The following is a 16,930-nucleotide window of genomic DNA, read 5'->3' as shown; positions in this document are numbered from 1 at the left end:
AAAGAGATTGGGGTCACAAACCGAAATGGGGAAATGCAAGGTTTCTGACTGTATGTGGGGAGAACATGTTTTATTATGGGGATAACTAAACATTGGAACAGAGACCCTATAGAACTTCAATCCCTGTAGATTGTCAGGACTCAGCTGGTCAGAGCTCAGGACAACTTGATCTGGATTCAGTCTTGACCCTGCTTTGAGCAGCAGGTTGGACTAAATGATCTGCTGAGGCCCTTTACAACCTGAAAGGTTCAGTGATTCTAAGATAACAGCTACATTAGTTTGTATCATGGCTTTAAGTCACTGACAAATGTCTACCAAAGAATGAATTTAAATGAACAAATTGATCCTCATCTCATTCCATCTTTTTGAAGTGAAAAACTTAATGTCTAGCTATTTGGGGTTTTTTCAGGAAGAAGATATCTAATTCTGATTCATCTGTTTCAAAAGATGCTTGTATTTTAATAGCATGCTTTTATTTAAAATATTTCAGATATTTGGTTCACTGTAACATAGAATAAGAGGAAAGTGAGTTTTGGAATACGTTTCTTCATGCTAAAATAGTCATGAATGTAAATTTTTAATAACTATAAATTGTTGAAATGCATTGATCAATTTAGATCCAGATTTTCATGTTGCTTTGAAAACAGCAATTTTTTTAAAAAATTGTCAAGTCAAGTAAACAATATCTGAAATACAGTGTACTGTAAATAATGTTTAGTTGTCATTTCAATATCAAAGCGAAAGATTTAATTTAAAGATTTCTTATTAATGATATTCTACAAAAGGCTGAATTGTAGGTGTCTGGACAAAAAGTAGCCATGTTTTTAAAATGTAGGTATTATCTGTAACTTTAGTATCCCTAGTTACCTAAAAGTTGTGGACAAATATAATGTACATATAAATGTTACAAATATAAATAGACTCCTGTTATTTTGCGCAATGCTCTTGTTTACAATAAATTTTAGACACTATAGTATAATAATGTTCTGCACTTTACATGACAGATGTTCTTTTAAGAGCATGGAACCTTATAAAGAAGTATTTAATTAATACTTTCATCTTTTGTGTTTTTAAAATACAGGTATTTTTAGTAAATTTAACATATAGGAGGAAGATTTGGGGTTTTTAAAGAAAAAAGCTACCCTATGTGAAAGGATAGTCAGAAGTTTTTATTTTATTTATTCTTTTCACAGTTATCCCTATATTCCAATTCTTCCTGCACAGCTATTAGAAGTTCTCAGCTCACCAACTCCTTTCATAATTGGCGTACATTCTGTCTTTCGCAATGACATTCATGAGCTTGTAAGTATGTCTACCCAGTATACTCATAGTGTCATTTGTGATGCTTAGTTGCAGAGATCTTCTGTGCTTCAGAGATGTTTATTTGAACAATTCATACATGTTTAAAATATTATTGTAGAAGGCAGGCAAGGTAATCAGGAGGAAAAAAAAGAAAAAACATCAATTCTTTTGTAGATACATTGAGACTATAGAGGAGGGAGTTATTTGATTCTAGTGCAGGATGAGGATGAATGGATCCTTTTCCAGCTTTGTCATGGATTTGAACAATTCACTTAGGATTTTTTTAAATAAATCCTCTATTATTTTATTCTATGCTTACTTTTTAAGCATGTGCTTGGAGAAAGTGAACCAGGGTACAGAGATGCCTAGAAACATGTAATTTTACTTATAGTTGTCCTCGCTGTGTCCTTTTGCAAAGAGCCTAATAGATATCTCAAATCTCTGAACGCAGACCTGGAACCTCCAGAAACAGGAGTCACTTAAGAAAGTTTGGCGTAGTTTCACATTATTTGGTTTACATGTATTTTTCATGGCTAGGTTCAGTAATATGAAGTATTTGGAGTATTTCGTTTATCAAAAACATTCTATACATTAAAGTTAGTACTGTGTTAATTTGTTTATTTTAACTTATGTGCAGGTCATGAAATTTGAACTGTTATGTTTTTAAACTAAGCTCACAGTATGCGCTACCAATAATGTCTTTGTTTGTCCCTTACAGTTAGATGTAATCATAGCAGACCTGGATGGAGGCACAATTAAAATTCCTGAATGTATTCATCTTTCTCAGCTACCAGAGCCACTGCTACATCAGACTCAAATGGCGCTTTCTCTAGTACGTTTTGGTACAAACCCCATTTTCTACCCTCTCACCTATTTTTAAGGAATGAAAAATGAGTTTCAGTATTAAATTGCTTTCAAAGACACTGGAAATGTGAGATTTAAAAATACAATTCATGCCAACATTCCTTTTTTTAGAAGAATTTATTATCTGAAGTTAGAGTTAATATCATCAGTAATTTACTACTAAAACATTTTTTCACTATGCAACAGGTAGGTAGTGATTTTTCCTTCCTACTAATGTTTTTTTAATAAGAGTTCAACCTCAGTATTTTAGCAGCATTGTTACTATTCAGTTTAGTGTCTCTTCTGTGTCTATAAATTCATTTAAACCGTACATTGTTTTGAAGTTTAACAAATGAATAGCCAATAAGTCGTAAAGTTTATTTGTATGATGCCCCTGTATCAGTATTCAAGAATGATTGATTCTGCATTGGGGAATCAGTAAAAAAAGTAGTTCGGTTTGTCTTTTTGCTATCATTGTCATACGTTAGAAATCACCTTATTTGGAGGCTTCTGAACAAACCTTCTTATCTTAAAGAAAAGTTTTCTCTCTGTTAATCTGTTTCAGATGAATCAACTCTAAAATCCCTAACTGTATTAACTAGTCTTGTTCACTGTAATAGGAATTTTTGATAACTACCTCACTTACAGAAACCTGAAGCTGAGAAGTTAATCCCACCTTTATTTCCATTCAGTCTCCATAATTTAACTCAGTCTATTATTTGAGGTACTTACTATCAGAATATTAATTTGAGAAAGAAGGAAAAAAATTAATTTACCCTTTCCTCAGCAAAATGAGGGGAAAAATACTTTGTTTAAAAAATTCTCTAGGTTTTGCATCCTGATTTGGAAACAGCAGATTATGCATTCCCTCCCCCACGAACAGCTTTATCACACTCAAAAATGCTGGTAAGATTTCTGTGTTACATCTGACTTAAAGTAGAAAACTGTTGAAATTTTAGACTAACTTTCTTTTAAGAATTTCTTCTTTGTGTTTTCTTTTCCATATTCATATTCTTTATAGTAGTATTGGTGGAGCAAAGAAATGCCATTGGACTTTGCATTCTGCCCTCTAGTAGTATTCCAATGGATTAGAAGTTTTTATAAACATATTTGTATTAACATGGAAGCACCTTATTTTCTTTTAATATTACTGTCTATTGAGTTAAATCTGTGCCTCCTCTGTTCTGTAGACCAGTAAAGCTGTACAATTTTACATGAGTGGACAAACTGATGTTTTTGTGTGTTTGTGTAAATGTTAAAATTAAATTCTCTTATAGACAACTCCCTGCCCTGCCCCCCTGCCCCCACCAAAAAGTTTCAGAAACATTAAAAATGTCATTCAAGGTCTAGATTTTTAGAGTAAATATGAGTAAAGCTACGAGTGGTGGCTGTGTCAGCAAAACATAAATCACAATAATAATAATTATTGTGTAAGTATGCTTGAACAGATTCGGAAAGGAGTTATATGGGTTTTAACCATACCTGGTTAAATGGCTTTAATGAACCTCAGCCTGAATGAAACTATATGTAATTGTCCATACTAAAAAAAAGTCTGTAGACAGTTTTCTACTAAAATCTACTTAATTTAAATTAAAAGTAGTTGTGAAGCTATGATAACTTAACAACTTGATAAAGCTGCCAAAGTGTCTAGAGTTGAACTTGAGTTGGTAGTCCAAATTAAAATCCAAAAGCCAACTCAATTTAAGAATGCACATTGGTGTTTTTGTGGAGCTGTATTTGAAAACTTAAAACTCTTAAGTGGTACAATATATTTGTTGTTCTTATTTATTGCTTTAAGATTTTTTTTTTTTTCATTGCTGAAGACAGGAAACGTCATCCAGATTTCATTTAAACTAATAAGAGTTCAACTAAGATATCAGTTTGAATAGTGAATTTCTAAATTATTATAATTTTGTATCGGAATAAGGATTTTGTTAAATCTGAAAGAAACGAGCATGTTTTCAAGTAGTCCAAAAAGTCAGTGTACAAATGCACCTGTTAAAATCCTAGAGAGCAGCCTGGGCACAAAGAAAATGAGAATATTTCTCAGTAAAATAAGCCCTTACAAAATTAAGATAAAAATAGAACAACATCAGTCATGTTCCAGTGAAATCTAAACAGATATCTAGAAAAATATTCCAATAGGACAGCTTTATAGAATCTTATATATAGCTAAACTTTTTTTTTTTAAATTGTTATAAGCTTTAACTTAATTAGGTTGTATTTACTTGTTGATTAGCTGATCAGCTGTTTACCTGATTAGTTAATCTGATGGTCTTTGCTGCTTGTAACTTTTAGAGTTTGTTTTAAAAGTCCTCTGAGACATCGTAGAACCTGAGTTCATAAACCAATTTTTAGGACCTCAGGTTTTAGACATGACTGCAGTCTGAGTAGGTACCTGAGCTAAGATAAATTCACATGGGTGACATTCACAGGATTTGTTCACAGTCTTTAGTTGCATCTGGGCCAGCTGAAGATGTCACTGCCCCAAGCCTGCCCCCAGCCGTTCACAGCATTTCCATTAGGCCATCAGTTTTTATGTAAGCACTGCCTTACTCATTTAAATCAAAATAAACCAGGACTTTAAAGATCTACTATTTTAAACTTTTTAAACTAACCTTGGCTTATTTTGGCTGCCGTGGATTGGCAAGTGAAGACATGAGTTGGAGGAGTCCTAGACAAGTAGCTGAGCAAACTCAGCACGGTCTCCTCAGGCGGCAGAGCCCCGGCGGGTGGCTGCAGCGGGGCCGGTGCTGCTCTGGGCCTGCTTCCCCCAGCAGCAGCGATCCAGCTGCGGCTCCATGGGGCCCTGCCCACTCCCATGGCGCTGCTTGTGTGGTGCTACAGTCACACTTGGTTTGGGGAATAAATCCAGGCTAAAATGCCCTCTTTCCTTTATTAGTATCACTTTTTTCTCATGGCAGTTCCTTCATGTGGTTCGTTACACAGCCACCCTAACAGTTACCCTTGCGTTGCCCAAAGCCTTTCGTGCAGGCGTGGGAGAGAACGGGTGAATGTCCTAAATCTGTCATTGCCATCTGCGGGCAGGGCAGTGAAACTGTAGCCTCATATAAGATAACTTCCTACGTGAACAAATATTTCCACTTTTGTGCTACACTGCTGCATAGTTTGATGAATTTGTAGGTGTTTCTCAGATAGCTTTGTATAAAGTGCAGAAAAGTTTAGAATACAAAAATGTTTTTACAGCATATTCAATTGCTGCTTACAGGATAAAGAGGTGCGAGCAATCTTCCTTAGGCTATTTGCACAACTTTTCCAAGGATACCGGTCATGTCTTCAGCTGATCAGAATTCATGCTGAACCAGTAATTCATTTCCATAAGGTAAAAGAGAAGCAGTTATATATATTTAGTATTCATTTGTGTCATGTTATTCCCATGAGCTTGCCTCTTGAACAAGTTTTAAAGTTTAAAATAAAATAATTTACACGTGGTAAGCATATCATTTTGACATAGAACTACATAAATGCAGTTTAGTGGAACTAATTATAGGGGCAGTGATGAAACGTGAAATGAAGTTAACATTGAAATTTAATGCAGAAAAACATTTGAGGAATCAGGGAATTCTGAAAACATACGTATGTGGTTAGAATACAATACTTTAAAGTACTAGTTTTCTATTTTGTTACTTGTGAGAATTATAAAATGTGTGCATCAGACTTCCTGTTACATCATTCCTGATTTTAGGTATAAAAAGATACTAGGCAATATAAAATATTTAATTAGAAAGTACCACACATTACTATAACTTGGTAAAAATGTTTAACTGCTAGTACATAAATAGTTGGTTGTAGGTAAAATACATGCATTTTTTTTCTATCTTTGTTACAGGCAGCCTTCTTGGGGCAGCGAGGCTTAATTGAAAATGACTTTCTAACCAAAGTTCTCAATGGAATGGCATTTGCTGGTTTTGTGTCAGAGAGGGGTCCTCCTTTCAGAGCCTGTGATCTTTTTGATGAGGTGAAAACTGTTCCTGTATTCTGAACTAAATTAAAATATACCAATGACATTTCAGCATGTGAAAAACTATTGAAATGCTTCCAAATCCTCACTGTTTACTATATAACGTTTATACTAAACTTCTCAATTCTCATTTTCTACTAAGCATACATTTTGAGCTTACTTTCATAAAATAGGCCCTGCTCATATGTATTAAGTTAAACAGTTGTATAAATCATGGTACTGCTGTTCCTATTGTCAGGTTTGGAACTTCATAATGCATCACATGTGCTAGTACAGAAGTATTTTGAGTAATTTAATTATATTCTTAGAAACATTGAAAAAGCAATTGACAAATATTAAATTAAATACATACCCAACAATATAAACTGGGAGAAACATTTTTTTCTTTTAAAAAGCACTGCCATATTTGTATTGTACTGGCTTTTACTTGAGTGTAGAGTACAAAGAGAGTTTGGTATTAATTCTGCATTGTAATAGAATATATGAGAAATATGGATTATGGTATTAGAAATGGTAAAGGAATGTTTTAGGTACATAAGACTTTCTCTTTTAGGTAGGACTATAAAATCTGATAATAGAAGCTCTATAAGAAAGGGAAAATGTCTCATGTTCCAGAGCAACGTGACATTGTATGTTTTTCAGTGTTTGGTTTTCTTTGCTCAGTTTCAATTTAAGATTAACATTTCATCATTTAAATAGGAAAGAAATTATTTTTAGCTGAATTATAAATATATTTATACTTTTTTCTTTTTTTTTTTAAGTTGGTAGCCTTTGAAGTCGAAAGAATTAAAGCTGAGGAAGGTAATCCACCAAAAATGATAAAGCATGTTAGAGAACTTGCAGAACAGCTCTTCAAAAATGTAAGTTTACTATACCTGCTGCACTTTTAGAGTTGAGATGGTAACATTGAAAATCCGTATTTCTGAGTTTGATCCAGTATCTGAAAATGGAAATGACTGCTTGTGGTAGTCATCATCTGTATTATGACGAAAGACTTTAGAACATTAAATGACAGCAATTTTGTATATATGAAGGAAGTTTAATATACAAATACTGATTTACCTATTAACTACTGTTACATAGCATTCTATTCTCTTAGTGTCTATTCACATAATGTTTGTAAACTGTTATTTTCTCTGCTGCAACCTGTCCATGCCAAATATCTCTCCTTTCTTGCCTCTCAACAATCATCCATATGAAAACTGTACCTCCTGTTTGGCATAATGTATACTTTTGGCAGATCTTTCCTGCTGTGCCAACCCAGTCCCCACGGTCTGTGTGCTCAGCAAACACTATTTCATTTCTTACAGCTTGTTTCTTGGATTCTTCAGGTTTCTTAGAATACCATTTCCAGTTTCATTCTTGCCTTCCTATCATGCATTTATGTTACATGGTGCTTTTGTAAAATTGCTTACCATGCCATTAGCTGTTTTTTTGGATTTTCTCTGTTTCTTTCAGTTTTTTTGGTTTTTTCTTTCTTTGGCAGCTGATCTCCCTCTTCCTCACACTTCCTGTGGATGTTCAGGCTCTGTGGAGCAGTATCTATTACACAGTCAGTTAACACCTTTATCACCCTTTCTTTTCGATATCCCACTTTCACAAAACTATGATTTACATCTACACTTCTATAAAAAACCCACAAGAATTACAAAGTGCTGCTAAGTTCCAGGGTGTTTGGAGTTTTTCTGGGGGGTTGTGTGTGTGTCTTTTTTTTTTTTTCCCCAAAATGAATTGCCTTTAAGGATTTCATCACTGTCAATGCAATCTTTGTTTAGGGTAAAATTAGTATCTTTTCTATAGGAAATCCAAAATTTTCCAACCAGTGCATTCAGCAATCTTTTGTGTCAGTAGATTTTGAATGGAAAAATACATCTGTGTATTTCAAGTGAATGGAATGTGTGAATAATAAGGTGTATTAAATGAGGTTAGTCTGCCTTTAATATTGTCCTTAGTTGCAGATTTGTGTGTCTGTCTTCAGACACACTAACTCACTCACACGTTCCATCTTTTTTTGTCTGAAATTGTCAAGAATTGATATACATTCTAATCTACCTTGTTGATAGTAGTCATTAGAAGAGAGAACAAATACATCATTGTGAACTAAAACCATTTCACATTTTAAAATGTGCATGAAATATTGTCTCTTGTCCATATGTAGTATGGCATAGTTACTGGAGTGTCTTAACACTGATATCCCTATACTGACACTTCAGACTTACAATAAGAGAATGTATCTTGTGGAAAATGAAGAGAAACATCAGGCATCAGAATTTTTGTTACACAGATTCATTTCATCCATGACATTTCACCTGTAATAAAATATTATTTATTCCATGGTATACCTCTGCATCCTATAGCATTCTCTTATTGATAAGTACTGATGGAATCAACTTCTGTTATGAGCTAAATCGGAAATAAAAGTTTCTGAATAGATATTAAATTCTCTGCTACTAATTTAATAGTTGTGCTGTATATAGCAACATGCATTTTCCAAATTCAGGTATTTTTTTCAGGTTAACACTCAGAAGTTATATTAGTTGACAGTTCTGCAATGTTCAGGACTGTTAGTGTCATTAGAAAGTCAGTGGGCAATATTAAAGTAAACTAGTCTTGCTCTTCTTTATCAGATGGCAGAGATGAGTGGATTCAAATTTGGGGAAGATACAGCAGAAAAAAATGAGGAGTACGGCACTAAAGTTTCTTGAAAATCAATCTGTCTTAAAAGTCTTGATCTCCCCAAGAGCTAGGGCTTTAATGTTATAAGCATATAATTATTGTGGTACTATCCCATAAATACAGGAAATTGCTTCAAACAATGTAATTGTTGTTACGATACTAAATTACTCCAAAGGAAATGGCAAATATTTGTTTTCTAGTGGATATAGATCCTTTTTAGAATGAAAGAGCCTATAAAGCATAAGTGAATGTGCATATCTGCAACTTCGTCTATATTATTACTTAAAATCAGTGTCAAAACTAATACATTTTAGTCTTTTCTTAGAATGAGTTATATTTAAACCATTGTGATTGACCTGCTACTTCACTACCACTAAGTCAATGACTTAGTGCATTTAAAAGTCCGATTTTTAGTAGTTATACGTACATCTATCTTTGAATAAAGCACTGTGATGAGTAACATTGCTTCTGTAAGTTTTGCCTAGAGCTGCCTGATTTTAAATTCACTGCATGACATATTTTGACATCTTGTTCCAAAGTTTTAAGTCGTCATATTGTAGCTGTGATAGTCCAGATACATGAGAGACACAGGGTTTGTTAGGGAGAGCTAATGTTTGTATTAGTATAGCTGGTACAAGTGGAAAATCTAGACAAGTTTTTAGCATATACTGCTTCATTTGTTGAAGACATTAGAGCTACATTTCTAACAGCATATACAGCTGATGTTACATTTGTGATGTCCAAGATTAAAGTAACTCTTTCTGTATATTTTTTCTGGATCTCTCTTCTCCATGAAATGGAAGGTGGAGTAGTTAGTTATTCCCCCTTTCTGGCTTTTTCTGCTATATGTCATCTGTTAGTCCCTGCTAAGATTGTGTTCTCTTTCTCTGCCTTGCATGTCCTGGCATCTGCTGCTCTCATCCTCCTAGCTAGATTTTTGACTTCTTTCATTAAGCTTTCCTCTGCAGAGAATTTGTATGGCTAAGTAGCTGGTTTGTTTTGACTGCTATTTCTCAAGTTGATGCTTTTCATCTCCTTGTTGCCTTTTGCTCCCATAAACAAAAGTACCAAGCTAGCTCCTGTTTATACATTCTATTGCAAGCTAGTTCTCCTGGTACAACAGAAACCTAATTGACTGAGTAGTGCTCTTTGGCAGCGGTACAGAGCAAGTAGTAAGTAACAGTATAGAGTCAAATTCGATAACAGCAAATTCAAACGTGATTAATTATAACCCCTGGTATGTGAATGAGGAGATGAAAATATCCTGGTTTGTTTGATTGATCATTATACTTCTCAAGACGTGAGATGTGATCCTGTGAATGGTGGTAGAATCCATGTGTAGGTCTCGGCTGTATGTTGGAAAAGGTACAACCTGAGGCCAGAAAAAATCTCAAACAGGAAAGATTATCCACCATTTGAGGAAAAAAATTAAAAGAAAGAGTGACTTGTCATATCCTGCTCTCTTCAGGATGTCTTTCTGAAAAGTGTGTTTTAAACAAGCTGAAATCAAATGTGGAGGCTGTTGAGTGAAACTTAGTGGTTTGTGATGTACATGGTCTTTCCAGTTGCTGACCATCAGAGGCAGAAGATGTACGTCTACATGCAGGAACACATATTGCACCGATGCTGCATCTGGTGTTGACAAATGCCAGCAGAGCTTACCTACATAGAGCAAGTCTTCCAATATCCCACATACAGTCACATCTCTGTTGTATGGTGATTATTTCAATAAAACAGATAAGTCAGTGTTCTGCAGTGTGAAACTGATTTTTAATTTTTTTTAATTCTCAAGAGCTCTGCAAGAAAACCCAAAAGTAAAGATAAAAGCTTTCCATGGGACTGCTTATTACAAAAAAGTGAGTGAAAAATCATGTAGGCAAACATTTACTTTCACAGTGGAAATTCTGATAGTTTTGCAATAACGGAAGTCTTTTCTGTCCTTTGAAAATACCACAAAATCTGAAGAAGAAATTTTCACTTCATAGTCTTGATCAAGATGAGAATATTTCTCAGTACTTGGTGGAGTTGCATGTTTTAATATGTTTTTTTAACCCTCTCTCTAATGAAGAGATTGATTGTCAATCTAATCTCTATTCAAGTCCTAAATATTTATTAAGCTGCATAAAATCAGTCTAAGTTAAGCAGTGATTTTCTTTTACTCTCTTTTTGAATTTTGCATGTTGACAAAAATAATTTTATAAAAGCCTTTAACAAAGTTAGAAATATTACAGATAATGAATCAAGGGTCATATGAATATGACACATTATATTAGTCGAGCTGCATTAGATACTTGACTTATTAATCTTTCAGGTGTGACAGATAGACAAAACAGCAATAAAATTGGATGAAACAGATAGTAACACATTTTGATTTTGACCTGCAGGAGAATCCCAATCCCCACATAGCATTCCAGAAAGTGCCACGGCCCACGGAGGGCTCCCACTTGCGGGTCCACATCCTCCCCTTCCCCCGGATCAACGAATGCCGGGTGCAGGAGCTCCTTCAGGAAGGTCTCACAAGGAGTCAGGGTGCCCCCTCTGCCACCCGTGGGGACAAGAAGTGCGTGGTTCCAGCAGGTCCCCCTGTTGGTATGTTTACTGGTTCCCTGACTTACCTATTTGTCTTCCTGTCTCGTAAGTTGAATATATAGTTAGCATGGCTGCCATGTGTTGCTCCCAACTTCACGTTAGTACAGTATATTTAGTGATCGTAGTAACCTTTAGTAAATAGACTTGCCTGTTTGCAGTTTTAAAAGCCCTTTTGTGTCAACCTTTACTAAGAAGTCAAACATCCAGAGTGTGAGTGACATAATTACTAAAAATAAAAAAGGATTTGATCTGAGTTAGACTGAACTATTACATTAGATACTGTCTACTCATCTAGGTTTGATGAATATCACCGTAGGCTACTTGTAGTACTGGCTGAACCAAGCTTTGAACTGTTAGGGTTTCTCCTTTGACACTAATGGAAGACACATAAATTACTCTAAAAAGGCAAGGAACAAACATAACATCCATCTCAAAATAAATATACCTATATTTAAATATAAAGAACATTGTAGGCCTGTCAATTTTATTTTAATGCCAGAAAAATTCTATTAGTCATAGTCATATTTATCAATGTGAATTTGTTGTAAACAAGTATGTTTAGTAAACTTGCAGGACACATGAAGCTGGCAGAGCTTGCAGAACTTACAAAGGATGACGTTAGAAATCAAATCAGTCTTGAAAAATTGGAGATCTAGTGTCTAGTCTCTGCTGAATTTTGTCCTTCTCTACTGTTTTTCTTCAAATAAAGTATTGCACTTGCATGGACATGATCAGCTGACTAGGCAACAGTTCTTCAGAAATTAATTTGGAGATTATAATGATCATAGGGCAAACATGACCCAACTATATAAAGCTATTGCAAAAAAGACAGACATCTTAGTAGGATGTATTAACAGGAGTACAGTCAGTGAAGCCCATGGAGAAATTCTTTCATTGTACCCAGTAAGACCTCAGCTGGACTGTTTGTATCCATTTTTGGACACTGGAGGACTGTCTCCATTTTTGGTTCTGTTGGAGGGAGTCCAGAAGAAAGCAACAAGAATGACCAGCGGTCTGGAGAATGTGACCTACAAGGAAAGATGGAGAGTTGTTTAGACTGAAAAAGAGAAGACTGAGGGAACACATAATAGCAGTCTTCAGTTACGTAAGAGGCTGTTAAAATAGAAAGGGAATGATGTGTAGTGATAAGAAATAATGGATTTAATTGCAGCCCAAAACTAGAGGAAAAACTTCTGAAAATGAGGACTGTGAGGCAGTTGAATGGATTTCTTGTGAAGCCATGGAGTCTCTGTTAGCACAGAACTTCGGGAACATATTAGGCAGACATGAGAAATAACATAAATACAGTTGATCCTGTCTGGAGACAGCAGGATGTACTAGATGGCATCTTGAGGCCCCTTCCAGCCCTGTTTCTCTTTGGGTTTATGTAAGAAGAGGATGAACTCTATTCACCTGCCTTTGCTGTTGACTCTATCATTGAATGTGTTACAGAAAATTTAATGGGTATGTGCTTGTGCTCTCTTGTCTATCTTTAAAAGACTAGATGCAAGAGGTTTTCTTTCTTAAGAAGTTAATTTTTATGTCAAAGTTCCAGGTTGGTTTTTTTTTTTTCCAAGGGACAGCTTTCACACTCATACTTTCTGCTGTCCTATGTGTCAAAATTCTTGGATATTAGGAGCTCATTATCTGTAAGAAGGGCATATTCTGCATTTATATTCTATTTACTTGATACTAAAGAGAAAAAGAGAATGTTAGTTTTTCCATTCTGAATTTTCTTGAAAATTCAGAGCAAAACGTTAAGAAAATAATCTTTAGATCTTGACAAATTGGAATCTTGATAAGAGAACAGGTTTGTCAGGTTTTATTCCATGTCATATGAATTATTTATGAAAAAATAGTTATCTACTGCTACAAAATATGCAAGCCTATGTAGTGCACTGCAGAACACACACACATGTATATATTTTTTTTATTATTAATTTGTATTTATTTATAAATTTCAGTAATATGTTAGTGGTTGGAATCTCTTTGTGCCTGTATGAGACAAATAGAACAAGTAGCAAAGAGAATCAACTGCTCTAGTTAAAATTCAGAGCACTCTCTTTTTCAGATAGTGTAGGAAAACCAAAGATTTAGCATCTTAATGTTCCTATCTGTATATGCCTACTAACGGTATTTGCTTAACAGAACAAAATGGAGGACGCATTAATTTTTTTTTTTTTTTTTAAAAAGAACTTTCTGGTATTCTTTGTGGTTCTTGCAGAAGACATTTCACAGATGTATATTCTTTTTCTTTGTTAGTTTCCATAATGGAAAAAGGAAGCACAATTTTCAACAGTGCACAAAGGCTGGAAGTTGTTAGAAACTGCATCTCATTCATTTTTGAAAACAAATTTTTGGAGACTGAAAAGGTAATAAAATAAAATTTTAACTTTTCCAAATAAGCCTCTGTTCTGCTAATGAGTGAAAAGAGACTGACCTTGTCACAAAGTACATTTTTTAAGTCTTGTTTCAAATACTAATGACTATCTTAACCAATTAAATGAATGAAGTAAGCAATAAAACTAGTCATCTAAGTGCAATACTGTTATGTAATATGAAGCTAATGGATTTGAAAACCTGGTTGTAATACTACATGAGTGTGTTGATGCCCTTTTTGCTAATTTATATTACCATTATAAATAATACTGTCCACATGATTTTTTTAAGAGGGGTGTACATTGGTCTAGCAGTATTGATTAGGGGGAATGTAAACAGAAGGCATTCATAGATGTTTCGGTGTTTGTCAACCAGTGCTCTTTTGAAATTTTTAGTACGGTAAATTTTGCTGATTTTAAAGAAATCAATAATTTGATAGAACTCAGAGGGGAATGTAAATGTTTGGCATGTCTGTCTTCACTGAAATGTAGTGGTGAGTTGTCATCCTTGACATCCTTATTTTTTCACATTAGGAAGTTGCCAGGCTTTGTAGATTCTATCCATAAAGGTTTCAGTTATTGATTCTAGAACAATCACTCAAACTTACACTCATATCTAATTCTACATATGAAAATGACTGTAAAATTATTTTAAGATTTTTTTTTTTTTTAATTTCTCGGAAAAGTATCACCTGTTTATCTCTGAGGCTGTGCAGCTCAAGATAGAAAATGAGCATTTCTTGTTTTACAAGTTACGTTACAGAAATGCATATGGGAAAAATCCTAATAAAATGTGTAGTTCTTTAAAAAGAGTTTTGGTGCATGTGTAACACACCAGTTTTTAACCTCTTTCAACTTACAGGCACTTGAAAATTTCAGTAGTTTTTTGTCCCCTTGCATGGTAGATTTGTCCTTAACAGGCTGCCTTTTCTTAGTTATCTGTTACTACCCATTAAATCTAGTCTAAAGGGCCACAGTTGATAATCAATGATGTAGCACTGGCTGCATCTATAAAACATTGACATAAATATTCTGTTGACACAGTTTTAGGGCAAACTGTGTAACAGTCTTGTGGCCTTATTGCCATGGGAGGTATGCCACTTCTACAGCCATTTGTCATTCACTGCTTATCAAAAAACATGCTGGTTAGCCTTGATAGGCTAACTTGAGCCTGGCTGGTACAGATTAGAGCACTTGCTCTCATGCACAATAGTCCATTTCTGATTTCACATCCATTCAATGCCTGTCCGTATTCAATCATTTCTATTTGCAGGTGTAGATGAGAAATGCTGTTTAATGCGTTTGAAAAAAAAATGGGAAAAATGTAATACTTAATAACTCAAGCTAAATCAACTGTTATGTGAAAGTTTGATATTCAAGGTAATGAGTGATTTCCAAAGTTATTCTTTACTATACTGTCACTTGCAGTTTCTTAATAAAGAGTGAATGATATTCAGTATGAATAGTGCCATTTTATTTCATTTTCGTGAAGTTAGATTTTCTTCTCTCCAGACCCTGCCGGCCGCTCTGAGAGCTCTAAAAGGAAAGGCAGCTCGGCACTGCCTGACCCAGGAGTTAGGCCTGCATGTTAAACAAAATCGAGCAATACTGGACCATCAGCAGTTTGACTACGTTGTGCGAATGATGAACTGTGCTTTGCAGGTACAGTGCATGAAGGTTTTGATTTTTGTTTGTTGTTATGATAAACAAAAAATTGTTTAGTGATGTGGAGAAGCAAATTACTTAAATTATAGGACCATGTACTAGAATGGTGTAGCAGATACTACTTGACAGTGGATTTAAGGTATTTTGTTGTTGAAAGAATAAAGGATAAAATGCCCAGGTCTATACAGATCTGCCTGATACAAAAAACAGGAAGAAAACTGTTCACATTATTAATAATTTAGATGTAATTTAGTTTTTATAAGTATTGAAGTGATTCATCTTAATGGCTTGAAGTACTTTTTTACTGAGTGGGTGTTAGCTTTTCCAGATCATTTTCAACTCTGAGCTCATAAAATGTGTCACTCACTGCTCAGTTAAAGAAAACGCAAGTTTGTCCTCTTTGTCATCACAAGTGCTAACGTATTTCAAGAAGAAAGCATACTTTCCACTTCCATGTAGTTCTGCTTGTCCTGGTGACATCTTAGTTTGTCAGAGACTCACTGAAGGTGTTTGCAGTTCATCTACTAATTTATTCTACTGATAAATTGAATAATTTTGTGCTGAATAGACATCAACATATGGTGGCAGAGTAAAATATGTGGACAACTTCTTTTGACTTTCCTTTGAATAATTGTTGTTTTAGATTTACTTGTTCACAATTCGTTGTCCAGAAATGTTTTATAGACATCAGTGTTTTCAGTGTGATATCTGAGAATGTAATAGCATTTTTTAAAATTTGTAATATGATTACATTTGGTTATAATTTCCCTCCTTGCCCCTGTCTAAGTTATTGTATCAAATTAGTGAATTGATTGAGACATTAGTATTTTAACCCCACTCACCTCTAACCTAAAAGCCGCTGAAATGATTTTGCAGCAGTTTGTTGACCCATACTTTTAAAAAGGTGAGTGCTAAATACAGCTTTCACTTAAGTATAGAAATAAATTAGCATTGACTGAACAAATGCTACCTCAGGTCACCATCAAATATAAGTTTTAGTGTCTGTTGTATTTTGTGTTTGTTCACAGTAGATATTTTTCTACTGTTCGGAACAAAATTCAACTTTGCCTGAGAAGTGGTCTTTGGAGTAAAATTATCTACAATTAGTAGATTAAAACTGAAGTCAGTTGGCAAAAATTACACAGCATGTACCAGAGTGTGCTTTTTTGGCACAGGCATTGGCCTTTTCCAAGCTCTAAGTTTAGCCTCAGAGTTGGAAGAAAACTTGAAGTTGTCTGTGAAACTGTATTTCTCTGCCCAAAGTCATGACCAATGGAATACCTGCTGTGTATTCCAGAGTTAGAAATTTTCTTTCAAACCAGGAAAGAGCATTGTCTAGATGTGCCACAGTTTTTGCTTCTATTTTTTTGATTGTTCCTGGGTTAAAAAAATAGATATGTGTTTAAACAATAGGAACAAAATACAAATCCCCTTTGTTTGCTGTATCTTAGTACAAAACAGATGGCAGAGGAAAATGGGGAGTTGAGGAAATTTT

General features: G+C 34.6%; 1 protein-coding gene across 7 annotated transcripts in view; it reads left to right on the top strand.

Annotated features, from left to right (window-relative positions):
• SBF2 (SET binding factor 2) overlaps positions 1 to 16,930 on the top strand; it is a 302,371-nt gene that overhangs the window by 184,577 nt on the left and 100,864 nt on the right. For all 7 annotated transcript variants that reach the window (XM_074841630.1, XM_074841634.1, XM_074841633.1 and 4 more), the window contains 9 exons: positions 1,194 to 1,302; positions 2,021 to 2,134; positions 2,974 to 3,051; positions 5,375 to 5,488; positions 5,996 to 6,124; positions 6,889 to 6,987; positions 11,188 to 11,392; positions 13,655 to 13,764; positions 15,283 to 15,432. In XM_074841630.1, the coding sequence (XP_074697731.1) occupies positions 1,194 to 1,302; positions 2,021 to 2,134; positions 2,974 to 3,051; positions 5,375 to 5,488; positions 5,996 to 6,124; positions 6,889 to 6,987; positions 11,188 to 11,392; positions 13,655 to 13,764; positions 15,283 to 15,432 (1,108 nt within the window). The remainder of the gene's footprint in view (positions 1 to 1,193; positions 1,303 to 2,020; positions 2,135 to 2,973; positions 3,052 to 5,374; positions 5,489 to 5,995; positions 6,125 to 6,888; positions 6,988 to 11,187; positions 11,393 to 13,654; positions 13,765 to 15,282; positions 15,433 to 16,930) is intronic.

The sequence above is a fragment of the Strix aluco genome, chromosome 16 (assembly GCF_031877795.1).
Source record: "Strix aluco isolate bStrAlu1 chromosome 16, bStrAlu1.hap1, whole genome shotgun sequence".
Classification (NCBI taxonomy): Eukaryota; Metazoa; Chordata; class Aves; order Strigiformes; family Strigidae; genus Strix; species Strix aluco.
Note: the sequence above shows the minus strand (reverse complement) of the source record. Positions and strands in the feature narration are given on the sequence as shown.